This window comes from Vanellus vanellus (assembly GCF_965231255.1).
Source record: "Vanellus vanellus genome assembly, chromosome: 1".
NCBI lineage: Eukaryota > Metazoa > Chordata > Aves > Charadriiformes > Charadriidae > Vanellus > Vanellus vanellus.
Genome location: NC_138905.1, coordinates 26482190 through 26504172, shown reverse-complemented (window position 1 = coordinate 26504172; position 21983 = coordinate 26482190). Strand labels below are relative to the sequence as shown.

The window sequence follows — 21983 nt, the reverse complement described above, 5'->3', positions numbered from 1 at the left end:
TTGCTCAGATCAGTACTCTGAAATATCCAGTATTTGCAAAATGAAGGAATCCACTGGCACCGTCTTCCCTTGCAGTAAGGAGTCAAATACGCAAAAGCGGTGTGTCGCCCGTTGAATACAAACAACTGAGACAAACACACACGCCTTTAAATCCATCCATCCCTGTACAGTGACACTTAGTGAACAGATATCCATGGACTGCAAGCAAGAGCACATGCCTGACCTGTCTGGACTACGTCTAGTGAAACCTAGGCATTAGTTTGATCATGTAGTTTTTGACTTGTGATTTGATAAAACTTGATTGACGCATCGAGTTTGTCATAGCCTTTTTCCTTCCCTCTTTGGCTAATGAAGTAGAATGCACCTGACTGATAACAGGGATCGGTATGACACCTCTTTTTCTTCACTCATCCAGAGCATACAATATTGGGATGACACTTTTGAAGTTACAAAATTAGATTGTCGGTACAAATCATAAATACCCAAAGACTGACTTGAGCTTTGGCCACAATAACAGATGTATGTGGAACAGACTATATACAAAGCTATGAAAAGACTGCAAGGAAGAAAAAGCATGTAAAGGAGAATATGTTTGCAGGTACAGTCTGAAAAGCAGTGAGAAAAGCAGGGCAGCACTTGATAAAACCTTCAAATAGTTCCCTTTTGAAAAGTGACTCTGTGAAAATTGCTTAATAAGATTCCATGTTTGTTGTGTCTCCATGACTGAAGGGATCAGATTTTCCGCAGAACTTAGAATTTGTTTTAGACATCAAGTATAATTTTTCCACTTTGAAATACAAGCACCACAAAGCTACCCTGGCATCTGAAAATCAAGGTATGTTCTCTTTCAGTTTAGACTTTCCAAGGCATAGAGCAAATGCAGGTGGGGTAAAAGAAAAAAACTTCCCTTCATTTTGTGTCATCCACTTCCATTGGCGGTAGTCAGCAATATATTAGGTGTAACTAAAGGCAATGTTTAATCCAGGAGGAGGAACATCATAACAATTCTGGTCCTGCCTACACTACACTAAAATCTGTGTCACCGTCCCAAAGGAGAGCAAGGCTAACCAGAGAAAATGTAGTAAAAACTCCAGTTTGTCACAAAAATGAACAAATATGTTTCTGACTCTGTGCAGGAAGGCTCATTTCTTGGCAGTAATTTTTTTTCTGACCATTACTTTATTTAAACATCTCCAACATAGTGTTTATCAACAGGAGAAAAACTGATTATGTAAGAGTTATTAATGATGTGAAAGATATTATTAGCACTAAACAATGGACAAACAACATTACATTTGGAAAATGTCACCATACTACCACTTATCCAAGCTGAAATGGAAAAATGATAAAAAGCTAGTTATTTAAAAATAAGCAGTATATCCATCTACCTGTCATTTTGCCCAGAAGGTAAGAAAAACATTGCAAAATACCTTCATGTATCAAACAATTCTGGTTTTTTTTTTATTTCGCTCCATAGCACTGAAATACTGTGAAAAGGCACCTCCTTATGCCAGTAGCTAGGTCCGCACATAAATACTGAAATGTTAGGGATGGATCAGCTAATAGTTCCTGTCACCACTCCTAAAGCATCAGTCTGCACTTGATTCACATAATTATAGTGTCACGTTATCAACAGGATGAACTATATCCTTGAGCAACTTCAAACCAAATTAATTAGAGCCAGAAATGCCTTCTGTCCACAGCAGCCACCGGTGACAATGTTGAGCTTATGAAGGTTCAGCAATTTAGCATTTCAAGTGACAGGCATCTAAATATAGGTTTAGGAATCCAGTTTAAGAGTTCCATCCAGTAGTACTGAGTATGTATAAATTTTACATTCCAAGATCTGGTTGTGTCGGGTCCGTGTTGCCTTTTGAATAGCTTTCCATTGAGACGCTTTGATTCAATTTAAGAAAATACTTGGATCATATCTAAAAGGATGAAGTAAAACCATAACAAATACTGCAAACCGGCAGTGATCATCAGTGATTTGATCCTAGGACTTGTCCCCTAAGCTCACCAGATTGGCCCCATGCCCACTGCTCATCTCACTGCTCCGTCTGAAAAAAAAAAACCCTGAAGTTATTATGTGTCGGGGATCCTGTTTGTCAAAGGGACCTTGGAAGGTCGTTTATCCACTTCCCTGCCCAAAGGAAAGAACAGCTGGGCCTGCACCACTCCTCACAGCTGATGGTCAGCTCCGGCTTTAGGAAGATAAGCATCAAAAATGCCTATGTTGTGAGGTGCAAATGTTGACATGAACTCTCTTTCTGGTATTTTTTCAGTTTTATACATCTTGTAATTAACACCAGCTATATTAATAACTTAGAAGATAGATGCTATTACATTATGTCTTTTTATCCAGTCCTGTATGTCACAAAATTAGAAATTAACAGCATCCAAATTATTAGCAGGTGAGGGTGGTGGTATTGATAGAAATATTAATGCATTTTTTCCTCTGAATATTTTACACTTGGGCATGGTTTGTAAAGCAACTAAACATTTATTTTACTCAACATAATCTTTGTCAATGGTCTAAAACTTGGTCATCTGTATTATATCTGTCTGGATGACAACTTATTTGAATATTTACATTAAACACCTTCCTCTTATCTTACAAAATGCAAACCCCTCATCTTCACCTACAAGTTGATACATAACCTCCTGTTGACATATGCGGAACGCTCATTGCTAGAAGGTGTTCTGTAACCCCATATAGATTCTTCATCATCTGATATCCTCACCCTTTTACCCCCCTTTATCATGATTAGGTGAAGAATTTGGGCCGTGTGACTTGAAGACTCTCCCCCATCTTCTTTAATATTTTTCCAGTTCCTGCTGAACAGATAGGTTTTGTCTTACAGACAGCATTTTCCAAACACTGCCCCTCTTGCAGTTTTATTTCTTACCTTTTCTTCTGTTAACAGTTTATAAATTCTTTGCAACAGGGAATGTGCTCTCTCTCTGCTCATGAGCATACTAAACTCACATGCTACAATCAATGTTTAAAAATAACTTCAAATCCAGTAAAGTTAAAAACAGAATGGTACTTGAAGGTAATTTATCTCCTTATTAAACTTTGTAGTGTCTAATTCTGTACTTGTCCTTTAGAAGATGGCAGTCTACAGAGTACGAAGAGCTGATATCTCTTGATGTCACTGGAACACCTCAACATGCCTCAGTAGCACTATGTTCTTACTTGCTGGACACAACAATATCCAGCATCATAAAGAAAGGTGGTAGCCTGCGTGATTTTGATCACTGACAGGATTTGCGGTTAGAATTTGTTTTGTTGCTTTCCTGTGTCTTGATTTTTTCGGTTTGCTTTCAGCTACACCACAGAAGGGGTCTCTGGAGGCCAGCTAGTCCAGCCTCCCACTCCAAGAAGGCCTATCAACAACAACAGATTAAGTCAGCCATGCTTTTGTCTAGCCAAGTGTTGAAAATCTCCAAGGATAGAAAGTCCACAATCTCCTGGGCAACCTGTTCCAAAAATGTACTACCCTCCAAAATGAAAGTACTATATCAACTTAAGTGAGATAACAGATTATTCAGCTTGGCATCTAATTTACCAAGTGTTCTCCCTAGGATCTTGCTGATGGAAAGTGATGAGTTCTTCCAAAGAGCAGAGTAAGGACTTAACTTCAAAGCGGATTTTTTTTTTTTTTTTCCTTAGCAAGGTCACTCTCTCGCCACTGCAACAGGGGCAGCCCGGGAAGACTGCAGCAGGTACAGCATAGATGCCTACAGTTTGATGGACAGGATTCCCAACGTTAGCTTCAAATTAAAATTATGCGTGCACAACAATGGGCATGCTGTATGCGTATGCGTATGTCTATAAAGTATTATTTACATGCAGCGAGTGTTATTTGCAAGAAAAGTAAAATCTATTGCGCAATTAATTCAACTTGAAATTCAATACTTACTTAGAAGAGATTTTGTCTTTAATAAGCATTTGTTTTTCTTTAACCCAGATATGGTGACATGGTGCCGAAGACAATAGCTGGCAAGATTTTTGGTTCAATATGCTCCCTGAGTGGGGTCTTGGTCATTGCTCTGCCAGTTCCTGTAATTGTCTCCAACTTCAGCCGTATCTACCACCAAAATCAACGAGCAGACAAGCGCAGGGCACAAAAGGTAAGCTCCTAATTTTTCCCCCTTTTGTTGTAGAGCAATAGATAAAATATGACTTTATATATGGTGTGCATCCTCAACATGATTATTTCTTCGCAAAAGGAAATATGTATATGCTACATGCCTAGCCCATGTCCTAGATGCAAATACTGTGGTATTTTTAGTGAAAAAAAAAACAACAACAAAAAAAAAAAACCCACAAACCAAAACTCGTCCATTTATCTTTTCTGTCAAAATTTACAGATCTGTTATTGTGGTCATTCATCCTACTTGTTAGGCTAGATCTAGTATTTTCAGGCAATAGCTGCAGTTCCACTCACTGAAGATTTTTCTGTGTGTTTCAGGCAGACTTTCTTTCCACCAGAGTCTTCTGTGAAAAAAAAAAAAAAAACACAACCAAATAAAAAAAAAAAAACAAACTAATAATAATTTCTAATGTCTATCCTAACAGCCTGCTTCACTAATCCATGTGTTTAATTCCCAGGTTCAGTCTCTGGGGAATCTGATTATTGGGGAACTTGTCTCCTCAGCTCTAGTTTGCTTTAAAGGCTTCAGAAAAAGAGCTTAATCAGGAAAAGCTGAAAGCAAAAGTCATTTTTTTCCAGCTTCCTTGATTTGCTGAATCTCTCACTAAAATATCAACTATCTCTACAACAAAACAGTTTTCCTCCCTGACCTGTATGGCCAGAACGAACTGTTTACCAGGAAAGATACAACCAAGTCTGGGTAGTCACCTTAATTTCCACATCATTGCCAAAGTACTAGTCCTGATTCACTTCACCCAGCCCTATAATTCTAAGCAGCTCAGATAGCCTCCATGGGCATCTGAAGCCCTGATAAGGGAGCCAAGATGCATTAATGTCGTGGTTTAAGCCCAGCCAGCAGCTAGCACTGAGCAGCCGCTTGCTTACTCCCCCCATGGTGGGATGGGGGAGAGAATCAGAAGAGTAAAAATGAGAGAAAAAGTCATGGGTTGAGATAAAGACAGTTTAATGGGTAAAACAAAAGCCGCACATGCGAGCAAGGCAAAACAAGGAATCCATTCACTGCTCCCCATGGGCAGGCAGGTGTTCAGCCATCGCCAGGACAGCAGGGCTCCATCACGCGTAACAGTTACTTGGGAAGCCAAACACCATCACTCTGAACATCCCCTCCTTCCTTCTTTCTTCCCCAGCTTTATACGCTGAGCATGGCATCATACGGCATGGAATATCCCTTTGGTCAGTTGGAGTCAGCTGTCCCAGCTGTGTCTCCTCCCAACTTCTTGTGCCCTCCACCCCACCCCCAGTTTACTTCCTGGTGGAGCAGTGTGAAAAGCAGAAAAGACCTTGATTGCTTAGCAACAACCAAAACCACTAGTGAACTATCACACTATTCCCATCCCAAATCCAAAACACAGCATTACACCAGCTGCTAGCAAAAAAAAAAAAAAAAAAAAAAGAATTAACTCCATCCCAGCTTGAAACAACCATCCCAGCTGACCTTGCCAAGGCTGAGGTGTTACCACTTAGGCTTTTTGTGGTCCCATGGCCCCTCTTCAGAAGCCCTGAGTCTCCAGTGGTCCAGGGGGAGCAGGATGGTTGCTCGCAGAGGCGTGCAGGCAGGCCAGGGCTGGGGACTACGTACATAGACACGGGAACACGGGCTGCCCCAGGTCACAGCTGCCTCATACAGACAACAGCACCGGGTGTACAGATATAAAATGTTTGTGTATTTCTTTCTGGCCTTTGACCAGAAAGGTCACCGTATTGACTGATCTGTTGATGGAAATGAAGTAAATGCACGCAGTGATACCATTCTCAGAATATCTTAAAATCAGGAGAAACAGAGATACACGGCCAAAAAAGTCAGTCATAGGCCCGTTCTAAGATAATGTACCTTTTAATGGCAACAACTTGGAAGAATGCTGTTAGATGAGGAAAATGGTCATAAAAGAAATCGGGTGTATCACAGAAATGTCACACCTTTCTAGAAAGCTGATTTCAAATGTGTGCTGCTTCGGTGATCCAAATATCACCCCTTACCTATCCTGCTAATTCTACCCACCCTTTTGCATGCTGTTCTGTCCCATGTGCTGGTTCCAGCTGTGCATTCCCCACTCCCACAGCTGAAACATGCAGAGAAAACGTCACTTCTACACCACGTTGTATTTGTCAAGAACTTTTCCGCTTCTGTTTGTGTAATGTCAGCAGACAGAGAAAGAACAGCATATATCAGGCAGAGCACAGTGCTTCATTACTGTGCCTCCGAGCATTGCGCCAGTCGTGGATAACAGATCTGCTTGATCCCAGCAATCCATGTGCCTGTTCTGAGCTTTCGTAATAACTGCAGACACAACCGCCTTACTCCAGACAGAAACTGTCTCCTACTGCATGTCATGAAAAAAAAAAAAAAAAAAAAATTCTATGCCTGCTTTACACTTGCCAGTGAAAAAAAGATGGACACTAGAAAATACCTTGCAAAACTTAGATTGGCAGACTGGCTGATATTCCCCATAATCTCTTCCTGAATAGAAACTTTTTGTCAGTTAATAACTGACTTTTTCTCCTTGCAAAACAGTGAGCTTATTGTATGTTTCAAACAGGAATATGAAATGATGAATGGCAATCCTGCCAAGCATTTTTTTCCCCCTACACCCCGGAACAAAGCCAACAGTAAGGATGAGAGATTTCCTCTGACCGTGTTTATGCCCTTCTTGCTTTGGAGAAAACGGCTTTCAGGTCTGATTGACTTAGCACTGGATGTGTGTTTCACTGATATCTCCTATTGCAAAGCTAATCTCTGTCAGTCTAAAATGACTGAGATGTTGAACTGAATATCGCTTTGATAAACTGAAAAAAAAAAATCAACAAAAAGCACTTCTTGGGTATTGTATAGTCCATATTTAGCAATATTTAACTATGAAGTATAGCCTTGCATTTCACAGGAGGGTTTTACTGCATTGTATAAGAATATTCAAGCAAAAGGGTCACAAGTTTGAAATTCGTTCTTCATTCCATACAATAGAAGCTTTACACAGCTTTCTAAAATAAATGTTTCCCGAGGCACCAACCTTATTCCTATTCTCTAAGGCTGAAGAACATAAGCTTGAAAGAAGGTGCTGTTTCATGGAGCACAGCATGAACCCCTGCAGGCAGTGGTACCTCCTGCTGGCTCCAACAGCTTCCATCTGATTGAGAGTTGTATATTTGAATTGTGCAACTTACTTTATCAATATCTCATACGAAAGATTCATCAAGGTAATCTTCAGAAATAGCAAAACGTTTGGGCTGTAAGGAAACTCAAGAGAAAGTTCTCTGGTGAAGAGCTGAAAGCTAGTCCCAGGAGCACTGGCAATTTTCAGCAGAAAAATCTTGTCACTTCTATTAGGTTTTTTTCAAGAGCCATGTGACCATCAGTATATGAATTTAGTGAGTTCTGCACAGTCATTCAAGATTAGACAACTCCATTTTTTTCGTTTTGGCAAAAAGATGCTGCACATTAATGTTCAGGAGAAGATGGAAGAGAGAAATTTATTTACATACCACCATTTAGAATGGATTTCAAAGGAAACTCCTGCTTCCAATCGTGGAAATACATTTTTGTAAAAGACACCTCAATATAAACCAAAAAAAAGAAGATTAAAATAAATAAAGAACTAAAAACCAAACAAATGAACAAAGAAAAACCAAAGTAAAATGAAGAGAACATTTTCTTCTGTCAGATAATAAGGTCCAAGGATCTGACATATCCTGACAATAAATAAATAAATAAATAATCCAAAATAGATATTGTAATTCAGAGCAGAACTAATTATGCCCTGTAGTCTTAAGATGCCTTTTCCTCAAGCAGTTTTATCATAACTGGGACAGTTTTGAAGAATCCTGTTTGTGGAGATTTTCTCAGCTAGAGACAACTTCAAGAGGCCAAGTTATTTTGGTTGCCCATCAGTGCCTTCAGCTGGCAAAGTTGTGAGAGATGTGTTGTGACTGGTCCATGTAAAAAGGAAAGGAGGAGAAAAGAAAAAGGAAAGGAAAGGACAGGAGAGAAAAAAAAAAAAAAAGGTTTAGGTAAGCTTGAATGTGATTTCCTGTTCTATATTTGACAGGTATCAAAGGTTAAGATACGGCTAAACCCTCCCAGTGTCAGATTCCCCGTGATGACTACCAGCACGGGGAAGGGAAAGGAGGAGGCTTAGCTACCCTGTTGGAACAGTCTGCTCCATCCCAACGTACTGCAGCAGCTCTTAGCATGAGAATGTCCTCCTCACCCTGAATGAAGCGTTCCCTGCTAGATGCCTTCCCTGTTTTCCATACATCTCTTTTTCGGCATCTTTTGAAGGCAAGAGCTTTGTATCCTCTTAGCCAGCAAGTCCTAAGTGTGGGTCCATCTGCCCGTTATTTTGTTCACTACCTGATAACTGGAGGAGCCTTAATTTTAGTTGCCTGAGCACTTTGTCCCTGGAGTGACTTTGCATCGTGCCTCAACAGATCACCCAAACAACCATCAGCTCCAAAATCTGGCTTAATACATAAAATTCAACCTGAATCTTTCACGTGAATAGGGTCTTCTACCTCTACATAGCAACATATATCCTGAAGATTGTCTCGGCTTTATTATTTATTGATTGTACATGATATATTTATCTGTCAAGTTATGAATAATTAGTTACCAGATAAATATAAATAGCTCTAGGATAAATTGCAACAACCGCTTAACAGCGCCTGGTGGTGTAGAGCTGAGCATTTGCAGTAGGGAACCCTGCTAGCCATAAGACTTCTTTAAATGAGATAGGCTCAGTGGGGTTGCAGAAGCATAACTAGCAGAATAATTTACCCAAGATTTTTGAATTTAGCACAAAAGCATGTGAAACTTGTGTTTACCGAACAGTAATTTGAATAGATTGTGAAAGCAAGGCACGACAACAAATATATGAACCTTATTTAATTCCATATCCATTAACGTACAAAGTAAACAGCATTTTCTTCTCTACTGCATGCTGACGTCCTATAAATTATTGTCAGATAATCTGAAGTCAATTATTTGCAATTACTGAAAATTAGAAAATCAAAGCATGAAATGTGGGCTTGATTTTTCACTTGAAAGCAAACATATGGGATGGATTTATGAAAGGCCAAACAAAAAAAATGATGTAAACAAAACTGTGGCTGATTTTTGGACGATTTTGGCCATTCCTCTAGGAGCCACAGTGTTGTAGTTAAACCCCAGTGGGCATCTAAGCACCACCCAGCCGCTCTCTCACTGTCCCACAGTGGGATGGGGGAGAGAATCAGAAGGGCAAAAATGCAAAAACCTTGTGCGTCGAGATAAAGGTAGTTTAATAAACTTTTAAAAAGGGCAGAGGGGGACAACAAAGGGGAGCAGGGAATCGAAACCAAGAAAATTGCTCACCGCCGATCGACTGATGTGCAGCCAGTCCCAAAACAACAGCAGCCCCCACCAACATCCACCACCCCCAGTTTTATTGCTGAGCACCACCATCACATGGCCTGGGATATCCCTCTGGTCAGCCGGGGTGAGCTGTCCCAGCTGTGTCCCCTTCCAACTTCTTTTGCCCCCCCCCAAGCCTACTCGGTGATGGGACAGGCTGAGGAGCAGAAAAGGCCTTGACTCTGTATAAGCACTGCTCAGCAGTAATTAAAACATCCCTGTGTTATCAGCACTGTTTTCATCACAAATCCAAACCAGCCCCACACCAGCTACTATGAAGGAATTTAACTCTATCCCAGCCAAAACCAGTACACGCACAATGCCTGTGAAGGAAATCTTATATTTTAATTGCACAAAATCATTAAAAAATAATAAATAAGAGGTAAGTAATTAGTGATTTTTAAGTTTTGATAGTAAGATAGTTGCACAGTCTGGAGAGCAGCAGATGAGACACAATAGGAGTTAAGTATTACATTACCTAGGCTACCTAGGCTTCCTTCTTAGCAAATTAGAGAGACTCTTGCCAAAAATGATTCCCAGTGCCACAGTAAGCCCTGCCCTAAAGCATTCCTGATAAAATCTCTCTCTTACCACAGCTAGACAGCTGAGGGCATCTTGAGTGTTAAAAGCTGGATGTTGTAAATACCCCACGGTGCTACATTTAGCGCTGCTTAAAACCTTGTGAAAATAAATGTTTATATTTCTAAAACCGACAGAGCTAGCTGGTATTGAATAACAGTGAATTCCACCTCTAAGTTTTAGAATTTGAAGCTGGAAAAAAAAAAAAGCGATGCATTTGAAAGAGAAGTTCAATGCAAACACAAGGGATGCAGTAAGAATTAGAGCTGGTCATCAATTTCTTTAGGAAGTTTCAGATGAAATGGTTATGATGGAATTTCATCGGAATAAGTAAAAGAACTGTATTTCAGCTACATTGTTTTTGTCCTAGACAACATAAAAATTACCAAAATCAAAGTTTCGCATTCAACAGCCAGCAGGGAAAACCTCACAGCAAAGAAGATAATCTGCTGCAGGAGAATTTAATCCTTTCTTTTTTTGCTAGATATTCCATGAAAGGGGAGAGTTAGGAAGGACTTTGCAGCGGTTGAAAGGGGCAGTTATCACTCCCTTTCTGTTGTAGATGGCAGAAAATGCGGTCCGCAGACTAAAGGAAAATACAGTTCTTCTGTAACCACAGTTTTCCTGGTGTCATCACATCATGTTGCTGTCCTTCATGGGAATTCAATCCCCAGTGCACAGCCCTTAAAATCCTGTGGCAGACATGAGTTTTTAATGATTCCTTGATAGGAAATGTGAGGAGTCACTAGACTACTCGTGCTACAGGCTCTGATATAAATCAGGCAGAAGCACTGAAAGAAATCTTATCACTTCAACAGATTTGTAAACACCTCCACTTTCAGGAGTATTTTCTATAAGCTGAAGTATAAGCATAGAAGCCACAATATCTGGTTCCTGTCTCGGTAATAGATGTATTGTCTTCTCTTTGGTAAATGATGTAAATTCAGGCCATCTGAATGAGTCTCAGCTAGAAAGATGTAAGCTATTACTTTCCACCTCACAAAAGCTTTCTCAGATGCAATAAATTCGTATTTGCAAAGCAATTTGAAATCTTCACATGGAAAATACAACCTTCGTATTATATGCGTTGTAGCACATTGATATATTAAGGCAGTCTGATGAACTGTTATATTTTTTGTATTTCTTTATTAAATGGTGCTGCACCATAATTATTATTTCAATCACTGAAAGGGAAAATGAATATGCATGCTAAAAGGAAAAGCATAACTAATGTATGTAAAATGTTTGTTCATTAAATCTAATTAATTTCCCTGTATAAAGAGCACACTGAAAAGTACCACAGCTAAAAAATTTGTGACTGAAATCACTTATTTTTGTGATTCTATGTTGCACTCTGCAAAGGCATCGCTAAAGAGTCTCAAGCTCCTAAGGCTAAACAATAGCGCTAAGAGAGACCTTTAATATATTTATGAACATAACCCAGTGCACATGACCTAACCCATGACTATTCCATGATGCAGGTAAAGCTCTTCCTCCAGCCCCCAGCCAGACGTGCTGGTGTTGCATCTGAAGAGCTCCACCTTGAAAATAACCTATCTTCTACCTACACAAGCAGATTTTTAATTGCCATCCCTGAGGACTCAGCCTTAACCACATTGCTGGCCCTGGATGTGCCACCAAGGAGCCCGTGTGAGCCTGGAGGGTCAGAGCTGTCAAGCATTTTCCCCCACTGGTGGGCTGCTGGGGACCAGAGGCCAGCCCAGCACATTGTCCTCTCGGGTGGCTCGCTGCAGCACGCCAGGCTGCCGGGGCTGCCCGGCAGTGGTGAAAGAGCCCCTGACTGGTCATGTACCCCCTGTCCAGCTTCTGGGGACCCACATGGGGTGATGGAGCATGGGGCTGCAGGTGTCCTTTCAGTGCTAAGCGGAGGAAGGGGACGGTCGGAATTCACCTGTGCAGAAGCACTGTGCGGGTGATCCGGGCACTTCGCTCCTTACCGCTGGAGTGTGGTGTGTTACCTCCACAGCTGGAAAGGCCGTGAGCACCAAAGAAGGTGACAAAGCAATGGGTTATTCTAAAATGGCCAATATATCGCAAAATCAGGCAACAGCCTCTCATGTGAGCTTTTTGACTCGGTGATGCACACGTGCACAGCATTACCTTATTTTCTTTCAGAACAATTAAAAGATAATAAACACAGGACATATAACATAAGCCAGACCCCAGCCATGTTTGCTGTCATGAATTTCTTGGCTTGCGTGGAGAAGATCTGTGAGTTTGAGGCTGTGAGTGCAAAGAAGCGTGGTGTTGAGTCATTCCTCATAGTCAGTTAATTATTAATCACGCCAGAGAGATCTGGCAGCTGCAGTGACCATGCCGCTTCCCTCTATAAGTGATGGGGGATTCTCAATCATTTCATGCTGACATGTAATGCCCCAGAAATTGGGGGGAGGGGGGAAAACGCTCCCTCTATTTTCTGAAAATATCAACTGAGTAATTATCAGATACGAAAATCCCTATTAATATATTGAAGTCAGTTTTTCAAATTGTTCACTTGTGTCTCCTTCTGTGCTTCAGCAGCCATTCAACCCCAGACGCTGCTCAGCATTTGGCTTTCAGGATCAGAAACCAATGCATGAAGATAAACCCAGACTCCCTCTTACACATATCACCAGTCACAAAAAATACGGAACTAGGATGCCATCCTAGAAATCACAGAATCCCATAAAAGCTTCTGTTTTCCATATTATTGGTTGAGAGAGTCTTTTCTTCATGCTTTCCCCTAATGTTGGCTTTTAACCGTTGCACAAAAGTCAGTGGATGCAAAGTGTCCTGCACTCATGAGCCACCTTCTACTCTGGGACGAGAGCTGTCTTCTACTCTGGAATGAAAGTCACCTTCACAAGCAGTGAAGCTCACCTGAGAAATCTCAAATCTCTCCCAGCAATTCGATGCCTGCAGTCTCTGAAAAATCGGGTTATGGACAGATTATGACCAACGATGACAATTTTTAAGTCTGATTATACCACTAGATATGAAGAGGTAAAAAGGCTTTTAAAAGGCCTGGCAAGCATTCAGGAACCTAGCTGGGAGACAGCATAAAAAACACTATCACATTCTGCTACTCTAAAAACCCAGAAGGCTCTGAGAAACCAGTTCACAGCAGTTGCAATATTATGTTTTTCTGAACCATTTCTTCCCCTTTAAAGAGATTTCACTGCAGGAGCAGCTGAGATGGATGACCATGTTCCTGATCCACAAGGCATAAGCTGTGGCACAGTTGCAGCAATGAGAAAAAAAAAAAAAAAAAAAAAAAAGAGGCACTGATCTGCCTATTTCCTCCTCCAAAATCGTTGTTCTTATTAGCTGATGCATGCAAACAAATAAAAACTTCTGTCATTTGCATTTTAAATAGGAAGGCACTTGTGATTTGCTCCACCTGGAGGAGAGATGCAATGCAGACTTTCAGCGGTTATGATATTGGTATTCATAAACAGCTGATTCCAATTAGCAGTTTTAGATAAACAGAATAATGGATATGACTACAAGTGACACTCTTCCTTTTGTCTATTCGCACAGAAAGCCAGACTCGCTCGAATTCGTGCAGCAAAGAGTGGGAGTGCTAATGCCTACATGCAGAGCAAACGAAATGGCTTACTGAGTAACCCGCTGCAGCAGGTAATGTTTTCATACCCTCCACCTCCAGAGAAACGGCTTAACGACAGCCCGGCAGTAGCTTATTCTGTTTATCACCAGGGCAAGTCAGCTTGGGTCTTTAGGCCGTGTTATGTTTAGAGGTAGATTAAGGAACAAATTAGGCAATTGCTATTGTTAAAGGAAGCTTAGGAGAGTCGATGACAGGGTATTAAAAGATGGGGGAAATGGCCAGGTAGAAATGCTGCATTCAAATGTAACCCATGGTTTTAGAGTTAGACCCCGTAACAGCCCTCATTAACAAAGTACAGCGTTTGCCTCTTAGGAGGTAGGTTGGATTTATCTCATTTGGCTTTAGACGGGTAGGACGTGGGTAGCAAAACCAGGGTTCATCGTCAGTGAGGGGAAGAGGTAGCTCCGGGGTACCGTTTGCACGGAGGGGTGTGAAAAGCGTTCCCTGGAAGCGCCTACTTTGCTCTAAGGAGAATCTTGGTGATTACTTCAAACGTGTTGAAATCTGTCGTTACGTGGAGCAAATTCCCCCCCTGCCCCTGCTGAGGAAGCCAGGACCGGCGGCGGGAGCCATGGGTGGCGGCGGGGAACAGGATCCACAGCGACCCGCGCTGCCGGGGACAGCCCCTTGGCTGCTCGGAGCTGTAGGCAGCTGAGAAAGACTGAAGACGCAGTGTTTTTTTTAATCCCTGCCATTTTCTGGCATTTAGGCAGTTCCCTGGGGGATACAGGAAGGCTTTCATTCCTCTGTGCCCTTTCTGTTCAATACGTGTTCAAAAGCCAAACGCTTTAACCTATAGCCAGAAGAGGAGGAAGGGGCTGTCCGTCCGTCCGTCCGGTCCAGCACAAAATGCGAGCAGCCGGAGCCCTCGCTTCCGCTGCTGCTTGAAAGAACCCAAATCTTTGAACTAAGACTAAGCTTAATTGCCATGCAGATTTCAAATATCTCCAAGTTGAACTGTAATCTTTCCTATTATCCCACTTCCTCCCCCGTTTAGTCTTCTGCTTTCTAGTGAATAATTATGAAAGCAATTAATAAACAGTGGATGCTTTCTACTTAATTCTCCATTCTGTGTCAGTAACATCTGCTATATGCTTTCCAAACTCAGCAGATTGGGATCACTGACATGAATTTTTGTGTAAGCAGCAATACCACAAATTCTTTAGTGCTATCAAATGATCCCAGGAGGACAATTATGTTTAATTTCCTTCAAATGAGGCACATTCCCAGGAAAAAAAAAAAAAATTACCATCACTTAAATTTATGATAATTTTAAGTTTGTGTTGATTCAACATTCAAAGCTTACATGTTGATTGCACTTGCCAATTGTACTTTTGCATCTATGCACAGAAGACCTAGGATGGAAGCACTTAAAAGGAGGTGCAAGGGAAGGGAAGAAAATATTTTGATTAAAAAGCAAACAAGCACGAGAGAACTCAGGTCCAAAATGATTTGGGTTATACCGTGTAGATGAAGCACCGCAGTTATGCTACCGTGTACAATCCAGATTAGTTCTGATCAAATATTTGGATAAGACCCCTCTTGTTCACAAACGAGAATAATACGGAGTTCTATGTGTTAACAGTCCTCCAGTGAAGAAGAACAGGCCTTTGTTAGCAAATCTGGCTCTTCCTTTGAAACACAGCACCACCACCTGCTTCACTGCCTGGAAAAAACTACGGTAAGAAAAGAGAACTGTGTTTTCCTGTGAATTCCAACACCAGCCTAGTCTTGAATGTTTTCACTATTTCTTCTAATTAATAAGCCTTTATATGAAAGCAGTTAAGTGGGAAGAAAAGCCATTTCGTCTTATTTGAAGGCATTACACCCACTGCATATAAATAACAGAGAGATCCTGGATGAGAGCCTCACGTAGGGTGAAGGCGACTGGCAGCAGTGAGACGACAGCAGTATAGCCAAGCTGCGTCCAGTGACCTTCGCTACGGTTTTCATACACTCCGTCATGTTATCATTTGCACTTCTCCACACTACAGTTCATAAAACGCAATTTGTAATCCTTACACCTTCAATACTGAGTGCGGTCAAAGCGAGGTTTTGCCTGGGAAATGTTGGGCTTTCGTAGAGGGAGAGCTGCCGTTTCCTCGGACACGAATGCGATGCTTACGGAAGCGACCGTAAAAGAGGATCCCCAAGCATCCTATTTTGAAACTTCAGGGGCTTAATCCAGATGCAGGTGCAAAGCTTCAAAGTCTTTTGGCTTCAGTTTGACACAAACCCCTGTAGAAATCACTGAGGTAATTCATAACAGCCCAAATACACTCATCTAGACTTGAAACTCCCTATAGATCAAAAGGACTACTTATTATACGCTCTCTATATTTTTCCCCGGTAAATACCCGAATAATTATACAGCCATAAAGGATAGTAAAGTACAGCAAAGTTATGATTCAGTAATAACTAAGTGCCATGTTTACTAATAGTATATTTCTGGACAGATAACATCACAGCAATAAGCCTAATCATCCCTACATTTATATTGTTTCCTCTCTTATAATTTCCTAAGGAAACTAAGAACAAAAATATCAGTTATATTGAATTTAATCTTTGTAGATTTGGGAACTTCACATAAAGCACGCTAAAATCATCTTTTTGTATTTTTGCAATTTTGCAGGAGTTATATTTTCATGTAAAATTTACCTTATATTATAGGTAAATCGGTCAGCATCCATTAAAATACCATTTACAAATTTACATCTAGCTTTATAAGTTCCAGTTGCATGTAAAAATTATATGATTTCTCTTTAAGTTTTGTATACGTAGAGGAACTTCATGGTAACTTTATGCTTTCTGTCTTATTTTATAGCCTAGTTTTAGATTTTCATTAAAAGACCCAGCAATGCTTCTGCTATATTTTATGGAGATCAATGTGAAAGTCTTTCTGCTCTTTCTTGGGGGGGAAAAAAAAAAAAATTTCCCACAACAGAAATTGCTAATTAAAATATGATGTATGTATATGTTGAGTTAAATTAAATTAAATTAAGGTTCTCCTTTTGACAGCATTTCTTTGTAAATAGAACAGCTCAGTTGTTACATCACTTACATAGTAATATGTCATCCTACAGGTGCTTATGTCTTCTCCATTCTTACTTTTGGAGTATTCATTTTTATATAATCTGTTGTAGGATAAAAAAAAAAAAAAGTCTTTCTTCCTATTCAGAGTATAATGTGGTTTCTTTGCCAAGATTCAGGCTGGGTCCTTTTCGAACATTTGTGAGACATTTTGTTCTAGAACCTGATAATAGCGATCTGCCTTAAAAATAGTTCCAGTTGAACATTAAAAACATATTTAAAAATCCTAGTAGTAGCCACAGGTCTTGCCAAAGTCTCATTAAAATCATCGAAAAAAAAAAATCTATTCATTTGGTGGGAGCTGGGTTCAGCTCCCAAAGTTTCACACTTCCTCTAATCATACTGACGGAATATGTAAGCCTCTTCTTTTTTTTCTTTTTTAAAACAGAGATTAAAAAGAAAAGAAAAGTCTATGAAGCAAGTATTACCTTGTTTCCTAAATTTGCATAGAATCTACTTCCTTTTCTCCTTATTTTTTGGGTCCTAATACTGGCACTGATGTTCCTATGACACGTGACCACAAAAACGTATGCAGAGGTTCCAAGCCGTATTCTGCAACTGCCTGGTCAGATCATGCATTCCTAAAATTTTAGTGGCAACTTGAAATTTTGGGCCCTCAGTTCGTGGAATCTGGCGATCTGCTGGTCATGGTATAACAGCAAGGGTGAGATGCCTTCTTAGCCTCACCTCAGCCTTGAAATATCATTTGGTATAAGCATCAGCCCAGATGATACTAAGCAAAGGCGTATTTTCTTTTTTTCCAGCACTTTCAAATCAATAGGATAAGATCTCTTCCCCTCTAGAAAATGCAGTGCGGGCAATGTTATGGAATTCTGTGAAAATTACATTAATAATTAAAATAATTGCACTGAAAGTTATATTTTACAGGCTACTTTTAGCTGATTTAAGAACAGTTAATTAATAAGTATAATCAAATATATTAACTTTAGCCATTATATCGTTTCAAAATCTTTCCAGTCTACATTAAAAGTTCACTCAATAACCCTCTTTAATGGACCCTACAAATTGAATTGAGTTGAATTGAATTGAGTTGGTTGCTCCATAAAAGTTTTAGGAAGCACAAAATTACTTTTAATTGGAAAACTAGGGGAGTTCTTGGCAAACATACTGTAAGCCACTGAACGTAATCTAAAGATGGCTATTAGGTAATTTTTCTCTCTGAATTTTATGTCCCCTGTGTGATCACGTTCAAAATCTTGATTGCGACTGACATACGCCTTATAGAAGTCAATTTTCAAGCAAGGTCTTTCTTTCCATATCAGTTGAAACTGGCATTCTCCAACACCACTCATTTCCACACAAACTTATGTCCGAGGGAAGAAGAACAGAAGAAATGGAAATAAAAATAATATGCCTACGAAGGTATTTCCATTTGTTGCAAATACTTGGCTGCATTTGTTACTCTATTTACTTTGCTCACATATTTTATATTAGCACTGTACTGTAATTCTCCTGGAAGACATCAGCACCTTTCCAATTAGCACATGGTTCTTTAGGGAGAAAAAATAATGTTTCTCATTCTAATACACAAAGATGCAGCAGGCTCACAAATTTCATGTGAATGAGGCTGTGTAGAGCATAAAACAAACCAGAACATGCTCCCTAAACCATTCTCAGGATATGCAGACTGATGCCAGCAGTAACAGGAAAGATTTTTTCTTTAGGAGGCTTTCTCAAATTGCTCATGAACGTATCATCATCTTTAAAATGACTGTAAAATTTCCTCCCCCTCTCCCCCCCCCCCCATAAGCAACATGACTATTTCACACTTATTTTGCACACAAAGATAACGTGAAAATGACGGCTACGTGTGACATGCTCCTTAAGCACCTACCGCATCATCGTGAACCAGCAGTTTGCCTGAATTTGGATTCAGCTCTATGACAACACTATATGAGTGCTGTTGATGCTGGGATTGATTAAGCAAAGATTGCATGAATAAAGACTACTTTGTTTAACTAAATCCTCAGTCTTGTAAACTGCTTTCAATACATTAATCTGCAGTAATTAGGAATTTTTTGGATGCTTTTAAATAAGTGTCCCATCTCCTTTAATAAAAACCTCTATTTAATTGAATCTTTTTCTTTTACATAGACGCATACCTCGAAACACACTGTTTCAGATCCTGATTTCTAACACATAATTCAACAGGAAGCTTTATAAACTCATCTGGAAAATACTCATGATTTTTGTTCGTTATAGTTCAATACAATAAATCTTACTTATTTCCAAATGACATTTAGCACATTTGCATAAGCACCACTTGCATTTTTATTAATAAGCATAATCCCCTATTCTGTCGCACTTCATAGATTATACAGATATTTAAACTACATTACAATCGTGCTATTTTACAAAGTCATTTGGATCAACTTTTTCTTATTTAGAGCTCTGAGCGTTTTGTTCCAGCCTTTACATTTGCGTTGGTATTCAGCCCAGGCTAATAAGGGGTAAACACCATAATCAAGAATAAGCTGTGTAACCTTCCCAGTTTATTCGGTTCTGTCAATGTAAGCCTTTAAACAATCATGATTAATATGTTCACTTTAACTGTCTTTCTGTGCGTGCTTTGTCCCTTTTTTGGATTGCTCCGGGCTAGAACCACGAGTTTGTGGATGAGCAAGTCTATGAAGAGAGCTGCATGGAGGTTTCCACCGTCAATAGACCCCCCAGCCACAGCCCCTCGCTCTCGTCCCAACAAGGCGTTACCAGCACGTGCTGCTCACGAAGACATAAAAAGACTTACCGCATCCCAAACACCACCATCACCGGCAGCCGCCCGGGCAGCGTACAAGAGCTCAGCACCATCCAGATCAGATGCGTGGAGAGGACGCCTCTGTCTAACAGGTACGTCCCCACGCGTCAGCACACCCAGAGCTGAAGCCCCTTCCTTCCTTAGAGAAGAGACGTAGAGGTGGTGTGGCCTCTGCAGGGAGGCTGCGAGGCGAAAGATGAAAGTCAGATAGTCATCCAAGAACGGACACTGGTACTGAAACATCCTGCACTTAGTTCGCTCCAAGATTAATCCAAGACAACATAGTAGTCCCTCTCTATAACCATTTCTGCCCTCTCATGCCCTCCCCACAAACTACTGTGCACTATTTGCAGCGAATAGCATCCAGGGACCCCAAATTAAATAGAGCGCCAAATATTATATGTCATGGACAAACACATAACAAGAAAAATTTAGCACAGAAAAATGTGCAATTCAGATATACAAGATGAGCGAGTGGGAAGAGAGAGAAGGGTCTGTCCCTGCTGTGTCTACTGGTTTGGTTCAGAAGCACCGGACAAATGAGACTTCTCACATTTCCACAGAGCAGAGAAGTAAAACTGATTCCCAGGGTCCTAAGCATAACAGCCATAAGAAAGACTCTTCTAAATAAAAAATATGAAACGGGTAAGAAAAATGTATTTCCTAGTTTGAGGAGTTATTACAAAAGGGAGGAAAGAGCCGTTCAAGAGCCTGTAATTTACTGAACATCTCTGTACTCACAAGTAAACTTCAGGCGTATCCAAACACCACCTCCGAAAACACAGCAAAGGTCTCAGGAGATTCGGAAGTGTTTTCTGTCGAACTCAAACACGCCACCATTTCAATAAAAGAAGCGTTTTCAGCACTAGTTGCTATAGAGATTGTCTTGTTAAGTTACATTTTGAGTAGTGTGCTTTGTACAGGTACTAGGTTTGGATTTCACTTCCAGGAACAATCCAGCAGCTTGTAGCTGTTGCGCAATGAGACCTCCTGGCCAGCACAAAGCTCCAATCTGTTTTAGCTTTTCAGGAAATATTCTGCCCGGATCCATCCTTTCTCTGCTACAGGACGTTCCTGCACCAGACTTCCAGTCACAGCATATGTAAAAAAACAAAGCACCAGCTTTGTGCTAAAAACCCAGCCAAAAACACAAGCCCAAAGTGCTGGTCTCGCCTCAAAACGGTCTGAGATTTACAAGTTTCTTATGATGCTGAGGTCCTGCAGCAACTCCACGAACACGTTAGCCTTTATTAGGGCATATATCACCATGCCTTACTCTTGAGGATACATAATATACCAAATGTTCTTAAAAAAGCATGGCACGGGGGCATCGGTAGGAGACTGGGACTACCCCTTAGTTTCCACTTTCCTCCGTAGCAAGCCTGTGCGAAGTTTGCTCCCCAGTGGGCAGCAAAAATGCTTCCCCGGCTTAGAAACCATTGGGTGACGAGCTGAGAAACTTTTAGAAGTGCTGAAAAGGTGGGAAGGAAGGGAGAAAGGGGGCCTGTCCATGGACATAGCCACGGGCCACCTGCTGCCGGGGTGCGGGGTGGTGGGCTGGTGGCGCTTGGCATCCTCGGGGCAGGATGGAGACGGCTGGCTCGGGGAGCGGATTCGGGCACGCGGGAGGTTTGCAGTGAGGTGGACTTTCTTTCTTCATGGATTTTTGTTTCTTCCTGCAGTCGTTCCAGCTTAAATGCCAAAGTGGAAGAGTGCGTTAAACTAAACTGTGAGCAGCCTTACGTCACTACAGCAATAATTAGCATCCCGACACCTCCAGTCACCACACCCGAAGGAGATGATAGGCCAGAGTCTCCCGAGTATTCGGGAGGAAACATTGTCAGAGTATCCGCTTTATAAAATAAGGAATTATTTATAAATTAGCATAAAGACCACTTGCAAGCTGAGCTCGAGCAGTGAGAAACGAGTGGCGAGGAGGAATGATGAGAGAGCCGACAAAGACAACGCCCCTTGACGTGTGCACCCGCGGCCGCGGACCGAGAGGTGCGGGAGAAACAAAACGCTCTGTGGGTTTCGGTGTCGTAGCGTGTGAACCAAAAGGAGTTTCTTACCCCTTGGCCGAACCGACGTGCGGTGGAATCTTCTGTGACCATCCTGACTTACTATATGAGCACAATGAAATGTCCCCATTGATGCTTCTTCTTATCATGAGAGCTCTTTTTAGAAAAAAAGAAAAAAAAATACAAAACAAAAAATAGAAACAAACCTGTGTTCCTGCTGAATGCAAAACGACGAGAAACATTTTGATAACGTGTCTTTTTTTTCCCTGTTAATAAAACACAAACTTGTTGAGAAACTATCAAAAAATGAAAGAAAAAAATGCTC

At 40.8% G+C, this 21983-nt stretch overlaps 1 protein-coding gene across 1 annotated transcript in view; it reads left to right on the top strand.

Annotated features, from left to right (window-relative positions):
* The window catches only part of KCND2 (potassium voltage-gated channel subfamily D member 2), a gene marked incomplete at both ends in the record, with an annotated part of 287696 nt that extends 266199 nt beyond the window's left edge, over positions 1-21497 (top strand). The window contains 5 exons of the mRNA XM_082498238.1: positions 3975-4137; positions 13684-13782; positions 15363-15452; positions 19482-19729; positions 21320-21497. Of these exons, the coding sequence (XP_082354364.1) occupies positions 3975-4137; positions 13684-13782; positions 15363-15452; positions 19482-19729; positions 21320-21497 (778 nt within the window). The remainder of the gene's footprint in view (positions 1-3974; positions 4138-13683; positions 13783-15362; positions 15453-19481; positions 19730-21319) is intronic.
* Between the last annotated feature and the right edge of the window lie 486 nt (positions 21498-21983).